Source organism: Hippopotamus amphibius, chromosome 17 (assembly GCF_030028045.1).
Source record: "Hippopotamus amphibius kiboko isolate mHipAmp2 chromosome 17, mHipAmp2.hap2, whole genome shotgun sequence".
Taxonomy (NCBI): Eukaryota; Metazoa; Chordata; class Mammalia; order Artiodactyla; family Hippopotamidae; genus Hippopotamus; species Hippopotamus amphibius.
Window position 1 is genome coordinate 9779449 of NC_080202.1, and position 26086 is coordinate 9805534.

Here is a 26086-nt window from a genome sequence, read left to right on the forward strand (position 1 = left end):
ATAGGTTAGGGGAGGGGAGGGCCTTCAGAGATAATCTCAGATCTTGGTTAAAATTTTAGTAAATCATTATCTGGGGTGGCTTGTTGTAGGGAACTGAGACCTCTACTGACCTAGCTAATCTGGCAGAGGTGTTAGTATCCCCTGGTGTAAGTATCCCCTGGAGCGATTAGGGTCATAGCTTTGTGGCTAGGTTGCTGTTGGGGAAAAGGAAGAGGTCAAGGGTTTGGACTCTTGGATTTCCCTCTCCTTGCTTGAACCAAAAAACCCACTGAGTTTGGTCAGGAAAGATGTTTATATAATAGTCAGCTGTGGCCAAATCATAGAGCCCCTAAATTGTAGTGTCCCAATGCCTGCCATACCACAGTCAAATTAATCTAAAAACCAGATAATCTTCCAGTAATTGAGAGTTCATACAGAATGTACAGTTCTGCGTCCTTTTTACGTGAAAAGTTTTTTGATTATGATTTCAGTATAAAAGTAATGAATCATCTTGAAATTGGGAGGCTGGTATGGCTGTCCTAATCAGGGTGCCCTTTAGATTTTGCTCATAACACTTGAGAGAGACAGGAGCTAGCAGAATTGGCAGTGGGTTTATTTGTGGGATAAATAGCCCAAATGATCCAAAATTTAACCATTCTGTAAGAGGATTGACATTCTGTCAATTATACAAAGGAACCTGGAAGCTTTCTTTTGGGAAATTTGCCTTATGTGTTTCTCCGTATACGTGCTGTTTCACTTCACACGATTCATTCACGATGTGTGTATTAAGTCTAGAAGGAGTGTCTTTTTTGAAAAATTAGAATTTCCTAGACTATATTGGATCTTTGGAAGAAGCTTGACCACTTGTTTCATTATAGCAATGTGAGCTGGAATACTAATTTATTCTTGTAATTTCATTTATAAATAAAAGTTATTACTTGTTAACTAGTATTTTTCTTTCCAGTTTCTCTTCAGCAACGGGTAGCAGAATTGGAAAAAATTAATGCAGAATTTTTACGTGCAAAGCAGCAGCTTGAGCAAGAATTTAATCAAAAGAGAGCAAAATTTAAAGAGTTATATTTGGCTAAAGAGGGTAAGTTTATAAGTTTCCCCCAACTCCCATACTAAAACTGCCTTAAAATGTCAAGTTTCTTGGTAGTACAATGTTAATTTTATCATTGAATAAATCTTTATTTCTACTTGCATTGTATAATAGAAGCCTATTTAGAGGCTAGGGTTAAGAATGAAATTGAAAAACAAGTTGAATAATGCATCATTCAGATATGTCTTTGTCTTTTGACCTTAAGGATGATATTTAATCTGGTAGGCTAGATAGTCCTAGGACACAGGATTTACAGTCCTCCTAGCACTTGAGAGACAGCCCTGGGCAAATTAGGACTGTTGGGATTCTAATAGTAGCCTTAGCCATGTTATATCAGTATTAAAATCGACATTTCATGTAAGTTAGTCAACAAATGTTAATTATCTGTTAATATGTTTAATACCTACTATGAGGTGGGCATTGTGCCTAGGTGCTGGGTATACAGAAGGGGCAAGATTCATGTGGCTTTTTTACTCATAGAAGTCAGACTCTACTGAGAAAAACAGATAAAGTAATAGTTGTTTAAAAAAAGCTAAGTGTGTAAGGCAAATGTATGAGAGCATATCATGAGGGAGACCTCTGAAGGATGAGGGAAAGGGTTAACATTTTGGGTATCAACATAGGAGAGTATGGATATGGTTTCCACAGCCCTCTAGACCAGGGAGTGATTCTCAGAATGTGATTGTGGAATAGCAGCATCAGCATTATTGTCTCCTCGGAAACTTGTTAGAAATGCAAAATTTTGGATCCTACCCCAGATTTATTGAGCCAGACACCCTGAGATTAAGTTCTAGCAGTGGTGTTTTAAGAAGCTCTCCAGGTAATTCAGATGCCCATCAAATTTTGGGAACCACTGCTCTAGTATAGACCAGCAGCTCTCAAACTTTAAAGTGGATAAAAATCACCTGGAGAACTTGTTGGAACACAGTATGTGGAGCTGGAGCCTGAGAATTTGCATTTCTAGTAAGCTTGTAGGTGATTGTAATACTGCCAGTCCAAGGACCAGTTTGAGAACCACTGGTCTAGAGTAGTGATCCTTCAACTTTTAAGTTTATATACTCCGTAAAATGTTTATAGATACCCCTCACATCTTAAAATTTTTGAAATTTTAAATTTAGAAAGATTCGAAGGATATAAATTCTGTCATATTGTTAATACTGACAGATTAAATTAAAACTTCATGCTTTTAAACATATCCAATGGCATCAGTCATAGTGATTTAATATCCATCACCATCCATTTAATAAAAAATACATGAATAAATTCTGCAGTAGGAATTTTACATTTTTCCCCTCCTGGTGTTAGGCTTTTTTTTTTTTTTTTTAACATCTTCCTCAGAATTTTTTTTTCTAAAAAGTGTTTTTTTTAGAACACAGACTTGAATGTGCATCAGAATTTTACCTCTAGGGTTTGTTAAAACAAAGATTGGTAAGCCCCATCCCCAGAGTTTCTGATTGACTAGGTCTGTGGGATCCTAGAATTTGCATGGTGAACTTCCTAGAAAGTTACTGGGTGATGCTGAGGCCTAAAGTAATATTTTGTGCTTGAAAGCCATTAAAAAAATTGGTTAGACTTCTCTGCAATAAAAATATGCTTGTAAATTTCTTTTGTATTGCGTTATTACAGTTAAAGTGCACAATTGAGTACATTGTATGCACTTAAAAATAATTAAGTTGTAAAATTATTGGAAATGCAGATCTTATAAGATATATTGGTTCTCCCTCCCAATTAAGTCATTAACCTCTGGTGAATATTATTTTTATTTTTTATTTTATTTTATTTTTTTGGCTGTGTTGGGTCTTCGTTACTGCACGTGGGCTTTCTCAAGTTGCGGTGAGCGGGGGCTACTCTTCATTATGGTGCATGGGCTGCTCAGTGCTGTAGCTTCTCTTGTTGCAGAGCACAGGATCTAGGTGCTGGGGCTCAGTAATTGTGGCTCACGGGCCCTAGAGCATGTGGGCATCAGTAGTTGCGGTGCATGGGCTTAGTTGCTCCACGACATGTGGGATCTTCCCAAACCAGGGATTGAACCCGTGTGCCCTGAATTGGCAGGTGGATTCTCAACCACTGCACCACCAGGGAAGTCCGGGATTCTGTTTTCTCGTGGGTTGCAGGAGGGCCAGCTGTTTCCTGTTAATTTTGTTCCTTCATAGTCTGACAGGGAGGTGGGAAAGCTGGTGTTCCTATCTAAACATGGTGGCAGTCTGCAAGACACTGTGGAGGTTGGGATGAATGAGATGGTTTTTATCTTCAAGAAAGTATAGTCTACTGGGGTAGATAATACATTTTGCATACTATTATTGTTATTTGAATATATATTGTTGTGTCATGAGAAATGAGTTCTGTCCAGTTTTTCAGTATGTTAATGTGAGTTTGTTAACATCTCCCTTTTAAAATTTGTTTTAACCTTGAATTGATGAAATACTACTTTAAACTCTGTGCAGTGGTATGTTCTTGTCGAGGTGAGTGTAATACATTTTAATGTGTATGTATGAGGTCATTGGCAGTATTTCCTCTGACCAAACTCACTGTGATACTAGCTAGTGGGCTTTCTTTTTTCTCTTCACTTCTCACACCAATAATTCTGTCACTTGATCATCCTCTGTATACTCTTTCCTTTGTCTTTGCTTATTCAATAAATTCAAGCTTATCTTGTTCAAAATTTGTTCATTTTGCTGTTTTCTCTGCCCCAAATAAAGCTGTTAGGGTTTCCTTATCTTTTTTTCTGAAATTATAAAATTGGCATTTCTGTAAAATTCTGAAGAAATGAAAATGACTAAGAGCCTCTCATTTCTGAGATACATATACATTATCAATTGCAGTTTTATATCTCTCAGCAGCTTGTAATGTGGGTTTGTTCAAAAACATACCTGGTATGTTAAAATTGCTTTGAATACATCTAGACCCAGTAAATAATCTGTATGTGTACCATTATATCTTTACTATCTAAAGTTCTCAGTGAACTTAAGCTGGCCATAGAGAACAGGTAAGGTGACTTTTACCAAAATTTCAAAACGAGTAATGTGATCCTTTTTGAGAGTTTTTGGTGTCATTTCTAAAGAAATTGCACAGTGTGTAAAAGGTAAATGTTGATTTAGTTGATGGCTTGGCTGTTTGCCTATATCATAATAAGAAACAAATTTAAAGATGTCCTCTAAAGTAGGAGCTTATATTATTGCATGAAGTATAAATCTAGTCTTCTATGATTGTCACAGGTGATAACAGTATAAGCCATGGTTTTGATGTGTTCAGTAGTTTTTGTATGTTTTATCTTTCAGCAGTCCAGGTCAGAGTAACCCCAGAAGTCCAAACATTGGTGTTTTTCTCAATAGGAATTGCTTTTGTTTGGTGTTGTAATAGCTGTGCTTTCATTTCTTTGGAGAGCGGCTGAAATATAAGTGCAAATAGTAATGAGGTGTGCTAATAAAGGAGATTATCACCTCTTGACTCCTTTTACTGTCTGTTCCTGCCTTAGTACCCATTCTTTTCCCTTCTGACTTTAACTGGGAATATTATACATATTTCTGAAAGTTTTGTTGCTTTTCTGCTGAACTTGAAAAAGGAATTTAGCTTTCAAAAAAAGTTTTTGATTTAGCTTTCTCCTTTAACCAATTTCAGTACAATGCTTGGCACTGCAACAGTGTTTGTGTTTTGGAAATCCTCAGTCTTGGGCAATGAGTAAGAGCCTGTTACATGAGGGAGCAAACAAAAGGCCATAGAGTTCTCAATTTGAAGAATAGTAGAAACAGAGCTCATGTTAATCACCAGAAGACAGTGGAATTTTCTAGTAGCATTCAAAAGGATTTTGTATATGGTCATAACTTATATAAAGCTCTGATGGTAACTAACCAGAGCAATAGTTAAAAGCTGGGGTTTAGGAAGATATTTATGGTTCAGATGCCATAAGTTGGTACTAAGATGTGGAAATAAAACTAGAGTATATTTAAAAAATTAAAAACCATTAGTAATCTTGGAAACACAATAAATAAATTGAAATAAGTTAAAATAGGTGGTTTAAATGGTAGACACAGATTTTAGAAAATTAGAAAATGGTATTGAGGAGTTCTCCCAGTGGGACAAAGAGAGAAATATCAAAGAGCAGTTGACACGGAGGATGAGTTGAGTCTCCAGCACACATCTAAAAAGAATTCTAGGAGAAGAGAATGGAGGGAATAGTAGATAATATTTGAGGAGATGATAACTGAGATTTTTTAAGCATTAAGAAACAGAAGTGAGTCCTCAACATAAATACTGAGCACCAAGTAGGGTAAATAATAGTAAATTCATACTTTGATGCATCTTAAACTGTGGAACCTCAAGAATGAAAAGAAAATATTGAAAGCTACCAGAGGGAAGCAATAATTTTGCTGACAGGAGATACCACATAAGCAGGATAGATGCCAAGACACAATGAAATAAGATTTTCAAAGCACAGAGAAAAAGCAGTTGTCAACCTAAAATTTTATGTACAGCTAAATTATTCAAGAGGGAGAGCAAATAAGGTATTTCAGGCTTACAAAAACTGAGCATTTGTCATCCACAGAAATCACCAGAAGAACTAGTAAAGAAAACATTTACAAGAAGGAAAGTAAACATAGAGGGAATGTATAGGATATAAGAAATAGTACCAACCATAGAAACTAATAAATTTGACTATAAAAACAAAATGAAAAAGCTTCCTAGTTGATTTTAATTTTTTAAAAGGAGAAAGTAAAACAAATGAGGCAATAATAACAAAATTGGGACTTACAGCAAAAAGCATTGAAGGGATATAGAAGGGTATTTCATGATGAATGAAGCAATCTGCAAAGAGAATGTAATAATCATGAACTTGTCTGTACCTAACAAAACAGCCATGGCATGTCATGAAAAAAAGGGTGATAGAATTACAAGAAGTTGATAAATGCACACATATGAGATGTTTAGCATTATATCAATTGCTAGCAATGGAATTTTTTTAAAAAGCTGGATCTCTTAGGAATGATATACCCAAGAAACCAAAAATATACATCCTTTTATATTCATAAGGAACACTTAAAATATTGTGTATATCTCAAAGGAATACTCAACATATTTTTAAAAGTCAAGCTACTTACCCTGTTTTCTTACCTAATGCAGTCAGAAAGATTTTAAACAACATGTAAATATTTTTTTAAAAGTTTGGAAACTAAGAATGCATTCCTATTGCTCATAAGTTAAAGAGGAAGATACTTGTGGGATGCAGCTAAAACAATACTTTGAAAGTAAGCATATAACTTTAAAAAAATTTATTAAAATTAATTTATTGACATGAGAAATTGAAATTAAATGATCTAAATGTTCAACTCCAGAAGCTAGAAGAAGAGTGAACCCAAAGGAGATAGAAGAAATAAAACAATAATAGAAATCAATGAAATAGAAAGCAAAGTTAAGGGTTAAGCTCAACGAAATCAAAAGCATATGTTTTGGATGAAAACTAATTCGAAAAGATACAAGTATTCATAGCAACACTATATTTTTAAAAACGAAAAAAAATTTTAATTGAAATATGGTTGATTTACAGTGTTGTGTTTCTGGTGTACGGCAAAGTGATTCAGTTATACATATATACATACATACATATTCTTTTTCATATTCTTTTCCATTATGGTTTATTATGGGATATTGAATATAGTTCCTGGTGCTATACAGTAGGACCTTGTTTTTTATTTTATATATAGTGGTTTGTATCTGCTAATCTCAGACTCCTAACTTACCCGTTCCCCACTCCCTTTCCCCTCTGGTAACTATAAGTTTGTTTTCTATGTCTATGAGTCTGTTTTTGTTTTGTAAATAAGCTCATTTGTATCATATTCTAGAGTCCACATATAAGTGATATCGTATGTTGTCTTTCTCTATCTGACTTACTTCACTTAATATGATAACCCTATTTACAATAGCTAAGACATGGAAACAACCCAAGTGCCCATTAACAGATGATTGGTTTAAGAAAATGTGGGGTGTTTATACACACACACACACACACACACACACACACACACACACAATGAAGTATTACTCAGCCATAAAAAAAAATGGACTATTGCCATTTGCAGCAACATAGATGGACCTAGAGAATATCATACTAAGTGAAGGTTAGTCAGAGAAAGACAAATATTATATGATACCACATATCTAGAATCTAAAAAATAATACAAATGAATATATACACAAACAGAAATAGACTCACAGACATAGAAAACACATGTACCGTTACCAAAGTGGAAAGGGAGAAGGGGAGGGATAAACTAGGCATATGGGATTAACAGATAACAAACTACTACACATAAAATAGATAAGTAATAAGAACTTACTATATAAAACAGGGAAACTGTAGTCAATATCTTGTAGTAACCTATAGTGGAAAATAATATAGAAAAAATATATAACTATCACTTTGCTGTATATTTGAAACTAACACAATATTGTAAATCAACTATGCTTCAATGAGAAAAACACATCTTTTGAAAAAAAAACTAATTAAAAAAAGGAGACACGATTACTGGTACCATAGAGATGTGAAAACATAAGAGTACTGTGTATGTCTGTGCCAAAAAAATTGTAAATTTAGATGAATAATTTTCTAGGAAATATGCCTTATCACAATTACCTCAAATAGAAACTGAATAAACCATAACCATAAGAGAAACTGAATCAAACAGAATTCTTATTTATAAAAGGATGTCACAGACATGAGTTTTATAGGCAAATTTATTTAAATCTACAAGGAAAATATGTTCCTGTATTTTATACACTATATTAGTAACAAGAAAAAAATAGCCATCCAGTTCATTTTGTGGGATTAGTATAACCTTGATACTTAAATAAGAAGGAATAATAGTAGTATACTAATAAACCAGTCTCATTAATGACCATAGGCTTTAAAATTCTAAATAAAATTGACTTCAAGGACTTCCCTGGCAGTCCAGATTGAACTGGTGTGAGTTTGATCCCTGGTTGGGCAACTAAGATCCCACATGCCACGTGGCATGGCATAAAAATTGAAAAAAAAAATTGACTTCAGCAGAGTTTTAAAACATAGTATACCATGACCATGTGTACTAGGAGTGCAAGGATAGTTTAACATTACAACATCTGTTGATGTAACTTACTACATTAAGAAATGAAATGAGAAACCAGGAAGCACATTGAATAAAAGTTAATACACTTTAGTAGTATGAGTTCATTACTAGACAAGGAATTGAGGGGGTCTCTCTGTTTCTATTAGAAACTGAGAGCATATATTATACTTAATGAGAAAACAAGACAAGAAGGCCTATTGTCAGTACTTTAATTCATTTTAGTATTATGGGTCCTCCTAGCCAATGCAATAAAATAAAAAGAAAATTTGGGAAGTTAAAGGTAATTTTGTCTCTGTGGCATTCACATGATTAACAATATGAAGAACCAAGAGAATGCATGCTATTAGAACTAAAGAGAGTTATCAACATTGTTGGAATGAAGATCAGTATAGAAGAACCAATAATGTTTCTCTGCACCAGTAGCAACTAGAGAAGTAAAAGAAGAAGAAGCAACCCTGAAATAAATAAAAGACAAAAAGAAAAAAATCATAATCCTTAGTCACTTGGTAGTAAGTCTAAACAAATGTGTAAAACTTTATAGAGGAAAGTTATAAAACAGTGTTAAAGGACATAAAAGAAAGCCTGACTAAATGGAATGAGGTAACATGTTCATAGGTGGAAAGACTCAGTGTTGTAAAGATGCTAACTCACTTCAATCTATAAATTCAGAGCAATTCCAATGAAAATCCAGTTTTTTCCCTTATGGATCTTCCAGACCATCTTCAGATTTACAAGGAAGAACAGGCTCAAGAAGATAGTGACCCACTATAGGGAACCACCAATTTATAGAAAATACAAGGAACAAAGAAACAAGTTCAACTGTATTATAGGTATGCCGTTAGCAAACTCCAGACTGTGAGAAGTTCTACAAGACAACCTAGTTTCCTCAACAAATAAGGCACAAGGAAAAAAGGGGAAAAAGAGATGGAGGGGAAACCTGTAGATTAATAGAGACTTAAGATATGCATCAACTAGATGTAGTATATGGACATTATTTGCATTCTGATTCAGAGACCTGAACTATTTTTAAAAATTAGACAAGTGGAAATTTCAGCACTGGTTGCTTGATGATATTCAGTTATTGTTAAATTTTTTCAGGTGTGAAAGTGGTCCTTATAAAGTGAAATAAGCCAGTCAGAAAAAGACAGTATGATTTCACTTATATGAGGTATCTAGAAAAATTAAACTTAGAGAAACAAAGTAAAATGTGGTTGCCAAGGGCTTGGAGGTGGGGTAAATAGGGAATTGCCATTTAGTGGGTATAGTTTTAGCTTTGTAAAATGAAAAGTTCTGGAGATTGGTTGCACAACAATGTGATTAACTTAACACCACTGAACTGTACAATTAAAAATGGTTAAGATGACAAATTTTGTTATGTGTACTTTTTAAAAAAGTGCTTTTAGAGATATATACTGAAATATTTATGGGTAAATTATAGGTTTGAGAGTCCATTTCTAGTATGGTAATATGAGGAGCTCCACAGACGCACTGCCCAACAAAACTCGTGAAAATTATTTTGAAGAGCAACCATTTAAAGTCTCTGGAATAGTCCTAAGGCATGTAGCAAATGAAACATTTTTCCAAGAAAATCTGTTAAATCTTGGTAAAAACAGAGTCTGTGGTATTTGATCCATGAACCACTCTCTCCTTTTTCCCTCCCAGCCTGGTGTGATGGAAACTGCACTCCAGGCAGGTTATGTTAAGAACGCAGGTCTCCCTCTCTCCTGAGTTCACAGTTGACTGTAGAACTCTCCCCACCCCAGCCACTTGTTGTAGAGGATAAGTATCAGTTGAGTGTGGCCAGGAGACCTGGAGCTCCTTTCTTTCCTCTGGCCCATACTCCTTAGGATGGAGGCTCTAACTTGGGTGCTGCATACTGAGGATATTGGGGCCCTGGTAGCTTTTGCTTTAACTTGTTTGTTGGGTGGAGGTTCCATGCTGGGAGAAGCAAGCCAAGGAGATCAGAGGCTACCACTTCATATCCCACCACTTAGTGCCCTGTTCCTAAAGCAGATATATCACTTAGAAGAGCACCAGCAATTAAGTAGCGTTTGACAGATGGATGTGGGTCAGGGAAAGAGACCCTCAAAAGGGAGCCCTGCAAAAACTGTTATCATCCCAGAGTGACTCTGCACATGCCCAAAGCTGTACCTTCTGAGGAGCAACATCAGAGGTTTCACACTGCAGGAGTTGGAGGAAGTGAGAGAGAAGAAATAGACTTTACTAATATCCAGCCAACCACCAAACAAACAGCAGACGACAATAACAAGCTGGTAAGGGGGTGGGGCTGAACCAGTACTAGAGTTACTGCAATGTATTTTCAAAAATGTTTTCAAACAAAAAAAATTTAGGAGAAACTGTGACCCATACAAAAGAAAAAAAGCATGCAGTACTTATAGGGGTGACCAGATGTCAGATTTAACAGACAGAGACTTCAAGGAAGTCATAAGTGTATTTAAAGAGTTGAAGAAAACTATGCTTAAAAAAGTAAAGTGTGGCAGTGTTTCATCAAATAGAGAATATCAATAAGGAGAAATTGTAATGAACCCAATGGAAATTCTGGGCTTGAAAAGTATAGTAACTAACATGAAAAATTCACTATAGGAACTCAACAGTAGATTTGAACTGGCAGAAGAAAGCATTTATTAACTTAAAGATAGGTCAGTTAAGGTTATCCAGTCTGGGGGGACTTCCCTGGTGGCCCAGTGGTTAAGAATCCACCTGCCAATGCAGGGGACACGGGTTCAAGCCCTGGTCCAGGAAGATCTCACATGTCATGGAGCAACTAAGCCTGTGTGCCACAACTACTGAGCCTGTGCTCTAGAGCCCTCGAGTCACAACTACCGAGCCAATGTGCTGCAACTACTGAAGCCTGTGTGCCTAGAGCCTGTGCTCTGCAACAAGAGAAGCCACCGAGCTGAGAAGCCTGCACACTGCAATGAAGAGTGGCCTCTGCTCTCCACAACTAGAGAAAGCCTGCATGCAGCAACAAAGACCCAACACAGCCAAAAATAAATAAATTTAAAAAAAAAAAAGAAAGAAAAAAGATTATCCAGTTTGGGGATTTCCCTGGTGGTGCAGTGGTTAAGAATCTGCCTGCCAATGCAGGGGACACAGGTTCCATCCCTGGTCCAGGAAGATCCCACATGCTGCGGAGCAGCTCAGCCCATGCGCCACAACTACTGAGCCTGTCCTCTAGAACTCGCAAGCCACAACTACTGAACCCATGTTATGCAACTGCTGAAGCCTGTCCACCTAGAGCCTGTGCTCCGCAACAAGAGAAGCCATCACAATGAGAAGCCTGTGCACCGCAATGAAGAGTAGCCCCCACTCGCCACAACTAGAGAAAGCCCGTGAGCAGCAGTGAAAACCCAATGCAGCCAAAATAAATAAGAAAATACATTTCTATTTTTAAAAAAAGATTATCCAGTCTGAAGAACAGAGAGAAAATAGAAAAATGAAGAGCCTCATAGGAATGTGGGACATCATTGAGTGTGCTAATAAACATGTAATGGGAGTTCTAGAAGGAGAAAAGAGAGGAAAAGAAAAAAATAATTGAAGAGGTCATGGCTGAAAATTTTCCAAGTTTGATGAAAAGTGGTAATTTACACATCTAAGAAGCTCATTGAACTCCAAATAGGATAGAGATGTGCAAAGAGATTTCACATAAGAGACACAGCATAAGATTAATAGCTGACTTCTTGTTAGAAACAGTGGAAACAAGAAGGCAATGGGATTACATTTAAAATGCTCAAAGGAAAAAAAAACCATTAACCAAGAAATCTATATATAGCAAAAGCATCTTTCTAACATGAAGATGAAATAAAGATTTTCTCAGATTAAAAAAAAAAGGAGAATTTTTTTCTTAGCAGACTGCCTTATAAGAAATACTAAAGGAAGTTCTTCAGCTGAAAGCAAGTAATTATAGAGAATAATTTTAATTTACCTGAGAAAAACAGAGCCCCCAATAAAGGTAATTCTGTATTTTTTAAAATTATATATTTTTAAAATTTATTTATTTATTGGCTGTGTTGGTTCTTTGATGCTGCACACAGGCTTTCTCTAGTTGCAGTGAGCGGGGGCTACTCTTCATTGTGATGCGCAAGCTCCTCATTGCAGTGGCTTCTCTTGTTTGTGGAGCACGGGCTCTAGGAGTACGGCTTCAGTAGTTGTGGCACACAGGCTCAATAGTTGTGGCTCACGGGCTCTAGAGTGCAGGCTCAATAGTTGTGGCACACAGGCTTAGTTGGTTTGTGGCATGTGGGATCTTCCTGGACCAGGACTTGAACCTGTGTCCCCTGCATTGGCAGGCAGATTCTTAATCACTGTGCCACCTAGGAAGTCCTGGTAAGTGTGTATTTTATACATAAATACCTATACACATATATTTATATTTATACACATTCATACATCTATATTTGCTTTATTGAGACTATAACATAAGGAAATTTAGTATATTTGTCCATATCAGCACAGAGGAGTTGGATGGGAGGAAGGCTATTCCTTGAACTAAGGAAATGACACCAGATGGTAATTCCAATCCCCCAGATTAAGTGAAGAAAGCCAGAAATGGTAAATAAGAAGGTTAACATAACACATGGTATAAATATATACTTGGTCTCCTTTCTTTTCTCAGATTTTTAAGACAATTACATGAAGCAATAAGTATAGCAGTGTATCATTGCGTTTGTAATATATATAGGTGGCAATGTATATAACAATAGTAGCATAGACATGGAAAAAGGGAAGGGAGCTATAGAGGAGTAACATTTCTATGTTTCATTGGAATTAAGGTTGTGCAGATCTGAAGTAGTTTCTGTTAAGATGCATATGGTAAGCCCTAGAGCAACCACTGAGGAAATAACAAGAAAATATAGTGAAACAATTACGAAAGGAACTAATATGTTACATTAGAAATTATTCACTCAAGTCAAAAGAAAGCAGTGAAAGAAGCATAGAGGAGCAAAGCGACATAAGATACTGTAAACAAAAGTTGCAGACTTAGATGCAACAATATTGTGATATCAGTAGTATTAAATGTGAATGGATTAAAGAATCCAGACAAAAGGCAGAGAGTTTCAGACTGGTTTATAAAACAGGATCCAACTATATACTGTCTAGTTGATATATTTTATTTATTTTATTTTATTTTTATTTATTTTTGTTGTTAAAAGTTTTTATTCTTTCCTTTTTGTTTTTTTAAGAATTTCCATTGAGATACAGTCAACAGACAACAAACAGCATATACTTAGAGTGTACAATTTGGCATCCCAATCTCCCAGGTCACTCCCCCCCCAACCCTCCCCACCCAGTGTCCATATGCTTGTTCTCTACATAGTTGATACATTTTAGATTCAAAGATACAAATAGATTGAAAGTGAAAGGCTGAAAAAAATGTATTTTGCATACAGCAACAATAAAAAAGCTGGAAAGGCCATATTAATATCAGGCAAAATGAGTTTAAACCAAAAAAATGTTACTAAAGAATGACATTTTATAGTGACAAAAGGGCCAATCCATCAGGAAGACAAAGAATTATATACACATCTAACTATAGAGTCCCACAATACAGAAAGCAAACTGATAGAAATGAAGGGAGAAATATACAGTTTGACAGTGAGTTGTATTTTTCAGTACTGCACTTTCATTAATGAGCAGAACAATAAGGAGAAGATCAACAAGTAAATAGAAGATTTGAGTATAAAAGGATTGATAATACAGTGTTTGTTCTATGACCACAATGGAATGAAATTTGGGAAACTCACAAATACATGGAAATTAGGTAATATGCTTCTGTGTAATCGATAGCTGAAAGAAGAAATCACAAAGAAAATTAGAAAATACTTTGAGATAAATGGAATTGTAGACATATCATACCAATCCTTATGAGATACAGTTACATCAGTCCTTAGACATAACTATAAATGTCTGTATTAAAAATGAAATATTTCAAATCAGTAATCTACTCTTTCACCTTAAGGCACTGGAAAAAGTGTTACTGAAACCTAAAGCAAGTAGAAGGAAGGAATTAATAGGATTAGAGTAAAAATCAGTGAAATACAGAATAGAAAATCAGTGATGAAAATCAGTAAAAGTAATAGTGCTTTCTTTGGAAAAATCAACAAGTTGACAGATCTTTAGCTATATTGACCAAGAAATGAATATAGGGGCCATTACTACTGACCTTACAGAAATTAAGAAGTATAAGGGAATACTATGAATGAGGAAGTGGACAAATTCCTAGAAAGATGCAAACACCAAAACTGACTAAAGAAGTAGAAAATCTGAAATAGACCCATAGCAAATAAAGAGATTGAATTTGCAATTTAAAAACTACCCAGAAAAAAATGAAAAGCCTAGGCTTAGATGGCTTAAGTGGGAGTTTTACCATATGTTCCAAGAATTAACACTGGTTGTTCTCAAACTTTCCTAAAAAAGTAGACAGCAGGAGGCACTTCCATACTAATTTTATGAGGCTAGTATTACCCTGATATCAAAACAACATGGACATCAGAAGCAAAAAACAAAACCAAAAAATTACAGAGCAATATTCCTGATGACTATAGGTGCAAAAATCCTCAGCAAAATACTAGCAAGCCAAATTCAGCCACACATGAAAAGAATTATATACCTTGACTAAGTGGGATTTATCCTAACAATGCAAGGTTGGTTCAGCACCTGAAAATCAGTTAATGTAATGCACCACATTAATAGGATAAAAAACAAAACCATATGATCTTCTCTAAAGATACAGGAAAAGCATTTGACAAAATTCAGCACCCTTTTATGATAAAAGCACTAACCAAACTAGGAACAGAAGGAAACTTCAACCTGATAAAGGGCATCTATAAAAAGCTTGCAGCTAACATTATCATACTTAATGGTTAAAGACTGAATACTTTCTCCCTAAGATTGGAATAAGACAGTGATGTCCACTTTCACCACTTCTATTCATCCAGAGCAATTAGGTCAAAAGGAAAAAAAGGGCGGGGCGGATAAAAAGGAATCCAGATTGGAAGGGAGAAATAAAACTATTTCTATTCTTAGATAACCTCTTTTATGTAGAAAATTGTAGGGAATCCACTAAAAAAGCATTTGAAGTATATATGAATTCAGCAGGGTTGCAGGATACAAGCTAAATATACAAAAACCAGTTGTATTTCCATACACTTGCAATGAATAATCTGAAAATGAAATTAAGGAAACAATTTCAGTTACAGTAGCATCAAAAATGAATAATAGGGGGACTTCCTAGGTGGCGCAGTGGTTAAGAATCTGCCTGCCAGTGCAGGGGACATGGGTTTGATCCCTGCCGCAGGAAGATACCACATGGCACAGAGCAACTAAGCTCGGGTGCCACAACTATTGAGCCTGTGCTCTAGAGCCTGTGAGCCACAACTCTTGAGCCCATGTGCTACAACTACTGAAGCCCACTGCCTAGAGCCCATTCTCCACGAGAAACCACCACAATGAGGAGCCCGTGCACTGCAACGAAGAGTAGTCCCCACTCACTGCAGCTAGAGAAAGCCCGTGCGCAGCAACGAAGACCCAATGCAGCTAATAAAAAATAAATTTATAAAAAAAAAAAGAATAATAGGACTTCGCTGGTGGTCCAGTGGTTAAGAGTCCACGCTTCCACTTCAGGGTGTGTAGGTTTGATCCCTGTAGGGGAACTAAAATCACATGCTGCACAGCATGGCCTAATTATAATGATAATAATAATAATAATAATGAATAAACATAACAAAATAAGTGCAAAACTTGTACTCTGGATAGTTCAAAAACACTGTAGAAAAAAATTTAAAAGATCTAAATAATTGGAAAGACAGCCTATGTTCAAACATAAAAAGATTTGACATTAGCAGTACTCCCCTGATCTACAGATTTAATGTCTTTCAGTATCTCGGTTGCTTTCTTTGTAGAAATTGACAATTCGACCCTAAAATTTGTATGGAAATGCTAGGGACCCAGAGCAGCCAAATATTCTTGGAAAACAACGTTGGAGGAATCACAACACTTACTATAAAGCAACAGTAATCAAGATAGTGTGATTATGTTATAAGCATAGGAGTAACTCAGTGGAATACAGTTGTGAATCCAGAAATATATACGAAAAATTGATTTCTTGCAATGTGCCAAAACAGTTTAGCAGGAAAGGAATCATCTTTTCAATGAATTGTACTGAGACATCTGGATGTCTACATGCTAAAGAATGACATTGGACCTCTAACATCTACAAAAGTGTCAAGGACTTAGGCTTAAAAAGTAAATTATAAAACTCTCAGGAGAAAATGTAGGAGTAAATCTTTGTGACTTTGGATTAGGCAGTGATTTCTTAGAAATGACAGTGCAAGCAGAAACAAAGAAAAATTAGGTAAGTTGGATTTCTTGAAAAATTTAAAAATTTTGTGCTCCCAAGTACACTATCCAGAAAGTGAAAAGACAGTCTACCAGAATGAGAGAAAAATTTGCAAATATTTTATCAGATAAGGGACTTTTATCTGGCTTACATAAAGAACTCTTAGAATTCAATAATAAAAAGACTGCCCAATTAAAAATGGTGAACAGATATGAATAGACATTTATCCAAAGAAGATACATAGATGGTCAATAAGCACGTTAAGATGTTCAATGTCATTAGCTATCAGGGAAGCACAAAGTTACAGTGAGATGCCACTCCACACCCACTAGGATGGCTGTACCCAAAAGTCAGTTAATAACAAGAGTTAGCAAGGATGTGGAGAAATCAAAACCCTCACATATTGCTGGCAGAAATGTTAAATGGTCTAGTAAAACAGCCTTTCAGTTCCTCAAATGGTTAAACGTAGAGCTACCATTTGACCCAACAATTCCACTCCTAGGTATATACAAGAGAAAAGAAAACACGTCCATAAACTTCTATGTGAATTTCCGTAGCAGCGTTATTCATAGTAGTCAAAAATGAGCAACTCCCCAAATATCCATCAACTGATACATGAATAAACAAATTGTTACTCTTCTGTAAAAGGAATGAAGTACTGATACTACAACATAGATGAACCTTGAAAGAATTATGCTAAGTGACAAAAGCCAGTCACAAAGTATGTATGATTCCATTTATATGAAATGTCCAGAATAGGTGATAGGGATGGAAAGTAGATTACTGGCTGCCTAGGACTGTGGGGTTAGAAGGTTGGGGGTGGTAAAGAGTACTGAATTTCTTTCTGGGGTGATGTCCTTCAGTAGATGAGCAGATGAACTGTGTGGTACAGTGGAATGTTATTCAGTGTGAAAAGGAAATGAGCTCTCAAGTCATGAAAAGTTATAGAGGAAACAAATGTGTATTATAAAGTGAAAGGAGCCAATCTGAAAAGACAGCGTAGTGTGTGATTCTAACTGTATGACTTTGTGGAAAAGGCAAAACTATGGAGACAAAGCAAAGGATAGAAGGCATGACTAAACGCAGAGAGGATTTTTAGGGCAGTGAAACTTTTCTGTATGATAAGAGTGGTGGATACATGTCATTATATATTATCCTAATGTAAACTGTGGACTTTGACTTATAAGGATGCGTCATTGTAAGTTCAGAGATTGTGATAAATATGGTGCTGTGGTGGGGGTGTCAGCAGTGGGGGAGGTGGTGAATGGGGGGCAGGGAGGTTATGGGAACTGTATTTTCTGCTCAGTTTTGCTGTGAACCTAACATTGCTCTAAAAAATAAAGTTTATTAATTTAAAAAAATATCTAGGACTTACCTTAAAATAATAAGATGTAGAATGCAAACTGGTGAATGGGACAAGATTGCCTGTGGGTGTATGGTTGCTGGAGCTGAGTGATTGGTACATGAGGCTTATAATAATCATATTTGATATCTGGGAGGGCAAGTCCCCCCCCCACACTTTATTCAAAACTATCACAGGCTTTTAAAATTATTTACTATGGAAAATTTTAAACATATATTTGTAAGTATTATAAATAATGCTATATTAGTTTAGACAGTGTAGGATTGGCATGAGAATAGAGGTTTCATAATTAGACCCTCATATATGTGGAAATTTGGTATATGACCTAGATAGCATTATAAAAGGGATGACTGGGGCAAGAGTTTAGAACAAGGGGAATATCTGTATGGAAAAAGTAGATTCCTAGCTTACACCTGAACGCCCACGTACTGTAATAGCTGAGTTATTGGCACCATGGTATTGCAGTTAACAAATGAGGTAGTTGTATGTATTGATATTAGCAATCTCGAAAACTGAGGGATGTGAGGTAATTGCAGAAGAATACTATGCTACAAGAGCATTAAGGTTTAAAAACCTGCAACATAAAGGTGCAAAATATGCATGGTAATGATAACTCCAAATTCCTGATAGTTGTTACCTCTGCAGAAAGTAGTGTATTTGTAATGTTTTATTTCTTAAGGTTAAAAAGAAGTTGAAGCAGACATAATAATAATATTAAAAATTATTAAGCTAGGTGATAGGTGATAGGTGTCCATTATAGAATTCTTTAGATTTTCTGTGAAATATTGTATGAAGTATTAGTATCACCAAATGAAGCGTCTTGTTTGGATCCCAATTCAAACAAATCTTCAAAAAGACATTTTTGTGGCAATTGGAGTAATTTCACTAAGATTGAGTAGTAGATTATGTCAAGCAGTTGTTAAGTGTGACAGTGGCACTGTGTTCAAGAAAATATCCATGTTTTTAGAGATGCATTTGTAGTGCGTAGATGATGTAATACAGTTTCTGGGACTTTTAAAAAAGGATAGTTGAAATAAATGGCAAAATCTTGATAATTGGTGCTAGGTATGTGGAAGATTGTTGTAATATAATACTCTCAGCCTTAAAGTTCTTTTTGTTTTTTAGTTTAAATATACACATATATACATATATTTAACACATAATATATACTGTATATCATATATAATAATGTATATTATACTTATCTAAATATTTATAATAAAGTAAGGAGTAAAATTTGATCCACTCTTCCTCCAGGATCTCTGTACTCTACTGTATGAGGAAACATGCCAAAATTAGTATTTAGGTTTAACATTTATTTGCAGTTTTTCTGTTCATAGTGACAACGTGGTAGTGAATAGCTCTGGGTAATTTCCAGTAAGTCAGAAGTAGCAGGGATAATTAGCATGAGGAGGTGTTAAGTATATAAACTTGAGCCTTGACAGATTGTATTAATTTCTCAGAAATTAATAAAGTATTTTAGAAATAATGCTTTTTCTTTTATTTCACATTTTGTGAAATAGCACTTAGAATATAGAGTTGATCCCTCCCCCCCCAATTCTTTTGTAGTTTCACGTGTTTATGTCTTTACTCAGTTTCTGGGTCATTCACAGTCACACACCTACCACTATTTCTTACATATCCATCTTGCCTTCAAGATACTTTAGGTAGTTACTTTCTGCAACTAATATTCTTATAACTGTCTCTGGCTAGTGTTTCAGAATATTTCGATAGTAGTGACAAAGTGATGTGAAACTGATGTTGAGAGAGTAAAGATTCCCTAAAGACTTCACTTAAAATTAGTATGACTAGGTTTTTTCCTGTTACTTGAACTACCAAATTATTGATTCCTGTGATTGTTTGATAAGGATGAATATCTTTGCAACTTTTAAAAGTTCTTTAATTGGTATTATCTGATTTTTTTCAAGTACTCAGAAGTTTCTAGAGAAAAGTGTTGCCATTATTCTGGCTTGAGGGCCTTGTGATGCCCTTAAAGTCACACAGCTGGTTAGTAGTAGCATTAGATCTTAAATCAAATTGTTTTTTATGGCCGGTCGAGGTAGTTATTGTGCTCTGTAAAGGAAATTGATGATTTTGCAGACAAACAGTTCTGTTCATCTGCATAAATGTTTTTTATAACATTTAGATGGCAAAAGACATAAAAAAGAAGTTGAGACAAACAGCAGCAGATTGGGAACAGTTTTGTAAGATAAAATAGGATTAATATCCAGTATATATAAAATATCCTCCCAAATTAGAAGAAAAACAATTCATCAGAGATCACAGGTAAAAGATACCACCAAAGAGGAAATACTGGTCACTAATAAATGTATGAAAAGATACTCAGCCTTTCTATTAATAGGAAAATATAGATTAAAACTCACCATTTTCTACCCATGATGTTGGCAAGGACTTAAAAAAATGGAAAATAGTGACTGTTGGTAAGGGTGTGAGAAAAGAGACACAACCCCTATTTACTGTTGGTAGATTCATCTTTTTTGGAAGTCAGTTTGGCCAAACAAATGTCCTACTTTGGCTTAAATCATGTAGTCTGCACATCAGATAAACTTAATATTTAAGAGATATAAAGGAATGTTGAGAAATTAATCCCAACTTTAAAAAAGCCTAGACCTAGTAACTGCTGTGTAGTCTGGCTTTCTTTTCTTTTATTAATCATTTCTTGAATTGTGTTTCAATAAATTGTTTATCACTAAAACAACTTTTTGAAGTGGGTATTTTTAATTCCAGTTTTATAGATGTAGAAACTGAGGCCAGAGAGATTTAAAAAGTTTATTTAGCCAGTGGGTGAAGGAGACTAAATTTAGCTCTAAAACTATGGCTTTAATCACTCTTTGATTAGTTAATAATTAATTGATTCGTGGTACCCAGCTTACCTTAAATTTTACCTTTATTAAAATGATTTCATTTTCTAAGTCAGCATTTAAAAATGTAAAGCTTAATTTCTTCATTAGAATGTTAACATTGTAAATTTAATGCTTTATTGCTTCATTGCAGTGTCAGCCTGATAAAGGTGAACTTTTCATTAATGGAAAGTCTTTTACTTTTTTCTCCAGAGGATCTGAAGAGGCAAAATGCAGTTTTACAAGCTGCACAAGATGATTTGGGACATCTTCGGACACAGCTGTGGGAAGCCCAAGCAGAGATGGAAAATATCAAGGCCATTGCCACGGTGTCTGAGAATACCAAACAAGAAGCTATAGATGAAGTGAAAAGACAGTGGAGAGAAGAAGTTGCTTCACTTCAGGCTGTTATGAAAGGTAAAGACAAAGACAGATCTATTTTATGATTTTCTAAGATAACTGATCCTGATGATTGAGAACATTTTCAAAAGGTCTTAAAATATATTCTGAGTTTCATTTTTGTTTCATTTGTGGCTTTATATATTAATGCCGTCTTCAAGATGTACTGTCATATTCAAAATAAAGGAAGCCAGTGATCCTAGAAATGGGTATATCATCTGTATCTTTAACAAATTTAATAATAGAGAATTATGATGAGAGTGTTACAGAGATCTTGCATTAAATGAAAACTATAGTTCATTATAAGGTGTGCCAAACTGGAGAGACCTCCCATGCAGAGTAAAGTTACTGTACACTTATTAGTCCAGCTAATAATTGCCTGTCCAGTGCAGTGTTGCCATACTTTTACATTTTAAAGAGAAATTTGGATTTTTGTGTGAAATCTTCACTTAGTCTATGAGGTAGAGTGGCCTATGGGTTAGAATAGGCTTTATGAGCTGTCAGCTGGTCACCCTTGGTCTAAAGGAAGAGTAGTAGTTTAGTCTCCATCAGCTGTTAGCACTAGTGCTTAATTACTTCCTGCAATTCTGAGAAAATGATAATGAAATAAGCTGCCCCCTGAATCTTTGGGTTCCTGAAATTAGTTTAGTTAATAATATAAATATGAAATAGTGATGCCTTTTTTTTTTTCCATCTTCACAGTTATATGTCTTTTTTGCCTTAGTACTCTTTGTAAGAAGGCAGGGAAGACTAGCACTGTTTCTGAGTTTGTGGCTATTACCTAGGGATTACTCATGTTACATTCCTGACCATAGCAGCTCACCCAGATAAGAGTTCATTTTTTCACATGAGAAATCCAGAGGTAGGTAATCTAGAGCTGAGTACAGTGGTTCCTAATGTCATCAGTGTCCTAGGCTTCTTCAGTTTTTCTGTTCTGTCATCCTTAGCATGTGGTTTTCAACGTCATTTTGCCTGATGGCTGAAAAAAATGACTGCTCCTCTTCCAGTCCACCTCAGTAAAGGAAAAATTTTCTAGAAATCTCCAGCATAGCCTTCCCCCCCCGCCCCCCGCAGCAAACAGTTTATTGAGGTTTCTGATTACACATAACTACCAGGGCATCTAGAAACTCTAAACTGGGCCATTAACTTCTTAAACAAAATTGGGGTTTTGTTAGTAAGAAAGAAGAAAGAGTAGAAATTAAGGACAACCAGCAGTGTTTATCACATGTTTTAAGATTGTATTAAAGTCATTTTATAATGACTATAGAATTTGTCTCAAGTTAGAATCTTGGGTTATAGTAAAACATTCTGAAAATATATCCCTTTTCTCTTTCAGGTATATAGTTGTATTAGGGTGACATGTTATGTTTGTCTTAGGAGTCATAGTGTTGAATCTAAGAACATAGGTTTTATTTATTTTTTTAATTGGAATATAGTTGTTTTACAATGTTGTGTTAGTTTCTACTGTATAGCGAAGTGGAGTTCGCTGTGCTATGCAGCAGGTTCTTACTAGTTATTTCTTTTATACGTATTAGTGCGTATATGTCAATCCCAATCTCCCAGTTCATCCCACCCAACCCACCCCTCCTTTCGCCCCTAAGAACATAGGTTTTAGAGTTAGCCTTAGGTTTGAATTCTAGCTTTGCTTCTTTCTGGTTATGAAACACTGGCCAGAGTATTTAACCTTTCCTAAGCTTTCCTCATCTGTAAAATAATATATGGCACAGGTTTATTGTGAAGATTAGAGATGATTTAAAGTCCTTAGCAAAATTTCTACATGTAGTAAGAGCTGGAAATGTTAGTTTAGTGCTTATATTTTTGTTTTTAGGGAATTAAAAGATTTCCAGAAACTAGGCTTAAATTCTTTATATAATTACTTCTAAATTTTTGTGTGCCAGGACAGTTTTTCCAGAATGCTTAGAAATATTTGGTGATGTTTTGTAGAAACAGTTCGTGACTATGAGCACCAGTTCCACCTTAGGCTGGAGCAGGAGCGAACACAGTGGGCACAGTATCGAGAATCTGCAGAGAGGGAAATAGCTGATTTAAGGAGAAGGCTGTCTGAAGGTCAAGAGGAGGAAAATTTAGAAAATGAAATGAAAAAGGTATGAAGGAATGTATTCATCTGTAGAAATATTTGAATCCAAATATTTTTGTGGTGATGTTTTAACTAATATTATTATGGTAATAGAAGTTGTACTTTTTTGTTTGCTGTTAGAGAAATTATTTGGACACAGACTTAAATATAGTATTAAAGAATTTGATGACCTTCACCCAGATATATGTATGGCTAATTCCCTCATCTTCTTCAAATCTTTGACCAGTTGCCTCCACCTCATGAGGCCTATCCCGACCGCCCCATTTAACATTGCAACCTCCCCACCTCCCTCGCCTACCTACCACAACTTGCTCTCATCCTATTCTAATTTTTCTTTTTCCATAGCATATATTTCCTTATAATGTACATAGAGTTCCCCTGTTTGTTGTTTACTATTTGCTGCCTTTTCCTCCTCACTAGAATGCAAGCTTAATGAAGGCAGGATTCTTGTTTGTTGTGTATCCTAAATGCTTAGAGTAGTGTCTTGAGCATAGGTGCTTAGTAAATGTTTGTTGCTTGGTGATTGTGTCTTAACCAAGCTTGAGAAAAGATGTTAGTTTTTCTTCTTTCTCAATATATCTTGGTTCCTGTATGATGAATGTCCTGCATATTATGCTTGAACATTTTACCGTAAGATGTCTAAACATAGAGCAACTAAATATAAGGCAAAACATTTAAAAAAAATATTTTGTTTTCTTCAATGAATCAGACGAAATGAAAAAAAAAAAAAAGAAAAAAAATATTTTGTTTTATTTTATTTTATTTATTTATTTGGCTGCCCCGGGTCTTAGTTGCGGCACAAGGGATCTTTTTAGTTGCGACACACAGGATTCTCATTGTGGCTTGCAGGATCTAGTAACCTGACCAGGGATTGAACTCGGGCCCCCTGCATTGGGAGCTCGGGGTCTTAACCACTGGACCACCGGGGAAGTCCCAAGGTGAAACATTTTATCATTGAGAAAATTTAAAAAGCTTTTTGGCCTGTTTGATTATGTAAACTTTTGCTTTATTTTTAAATTTTCTGTATTTTAAAGTTGATTTACAATGTTTTAGTTTCAGGTGTACAGCAGAGTGAATCAATTATACATATACATATATCCACTTTTTTTTTTTAAGATTCTTTTTCCATGTAGGTCATTACAGAAACTTTTACTTTAATGATTTATATACATACATATATTTGAAATCACATATAAAATAATAATTAGAATTTGATTCTTTTCAGTTGAATTAATCATAATCTTGGTTCATACAAAGACTAGTTTTATGTACGAGTATTTAAAAGTTTAATTTTTTTTTTTTTTACAATGTAAAAATCATATGAGAACTCAACACCCAAAACAAAAGCTTGAACCTTGAGGAATAATTATTTACATTGTCTTATTTCAGGAAAAGATTGAAGTTCAGCTTATTCATGAGGATATGACAGTGTCTTCATGATCACTAGTCACTTAGTCACCTACCATGGTTATTTAGCCAAAGTAGACAGCCTTCAGTCCTTTCAGGTTGTTTGAGATGAATTCATAGTTGATGCTATCGTTAGACATTTTATTCTGAGCCATAGTACCATTCACATGAGGATGGTTTTTGTTCATTCTTCTAAAATATTCACAATCATTATTTCTGCAGTCTGCCACTTTTTTATGCTTTTTAAAATTTATTTTTATTTTTTAAAGTAAACTTTATTTTTTAGAACAGTTTTTGATATACAGAAAAATTGTGAAGATACTACAGAGTTCCCATATACTGCACTCCCAGTTTCCCCTGTTAACATCTTAATATTAGTATGGTACATTTGTCACAGTTAGTAAATCAGTATTGATTATTGTTAACTAAAGTCCTTTCTTTGTATTCAGATTTCATTAGTTTTACCCAAGTCCTTTTTTCTGTTCCAGAATCCCATTCAGGATACCACATTACATTCAACCATGTCTCTTAGGTTTCTTTTGGCTGTGATAGTGTCTCAGAATTTCCTTGTTTTTAATGACCTTTCTCTAATTTAGAAAAGTCATCTTTAAAAGTTTCTCTGTTATAATATGCATCACTTGGAATTGTGAGGTCATCTTTGCATTAATAAATAACTCAGTCTGTATTAACTTCGTTGCTTCTTCTCTCCTTTTTTTCCCCTGCTGATTTTTATCAGTAGACCTCTGTAAGCGACCCAAATTAGCCTTGACTGATTTTTAAGATATTTTATGCTCACATGTCTTTTCCACCCAGGACTTAGTTCAAAATAAAATAAATGATGAAATGTGTTTGCAAGCACTGTAAACTGTAAAACAAAGTGTGTCCCCCTTTTCTGAGAGATATCTTTATCTTTTCTTTTTTTTTAATTTCCACTCACATTTCGGCCCATCATGAACACTTTAGGATAAGCTTGGACTGTTTTAAATTCGGTGGATAAGATTAATTTTCATTTTCACTAGAAGGAAAAAAGCTAATTTTTTGAGTCTGCCTTTATTTCTGTGTAAATATACGTGTATGTGTGTATCAAATAAAAATTAAGTTTGTTACCAATTTACTAGTTTTGTGGATATTGTTTTCTTTTAATCCATGTTGTCAAGAATGAAGGATGGAAAACAGCGTGGTTTTAGGATTTTATTCTTTGGGTTTGTTTCATTTAGATATCAAAAGTAAAATGATAAATGCTCTGTTTAAATAATTAAATGGAAGCCTTTTTTTTTTATTTTTTAATTTTTTTTTGGGGGTACATCAAGTTCAATCATCTGTTTTTATACACATATCCCCATATTCCCTCCCTTCCTTGACTCCCCCCCCCCTCGAGTCCCCCCCACCCTCCCCGCCCCAGTCCTCTAAGGCATCTT

At 35.1% G+C, this 26086-nt stretch overlaps 1 protein-coding gene across 2 annotated transcripts in view; it reads left to right on the plus strand.

Moving 5' to 3' along the window:
• Positions 1-26086, plus strand: part of RABEP1 (rabaptin, RAB GTPase binding effector protein 1) — a 103521-nt gene that overhangs the window by 34642 nt on the left and 42793 nt on the right. For both annotated transcript variants that reach the window (XM_057716737.1, XM_057716738.1), the window contains exons 2-4: positions 944-1072; positions 20978-21181; positions 23108-23268. In XM_057716737.1, coding sequence (XP_057572720.1) covers positions 944-1072; positions 20978-21181; positions 23108-23268 — 494 coding nt within the window. The remainder of the gene's footprint in view (positions 1-943; positions 1073-20977; positions 21182-23107; positions 23269-26086) is intronic.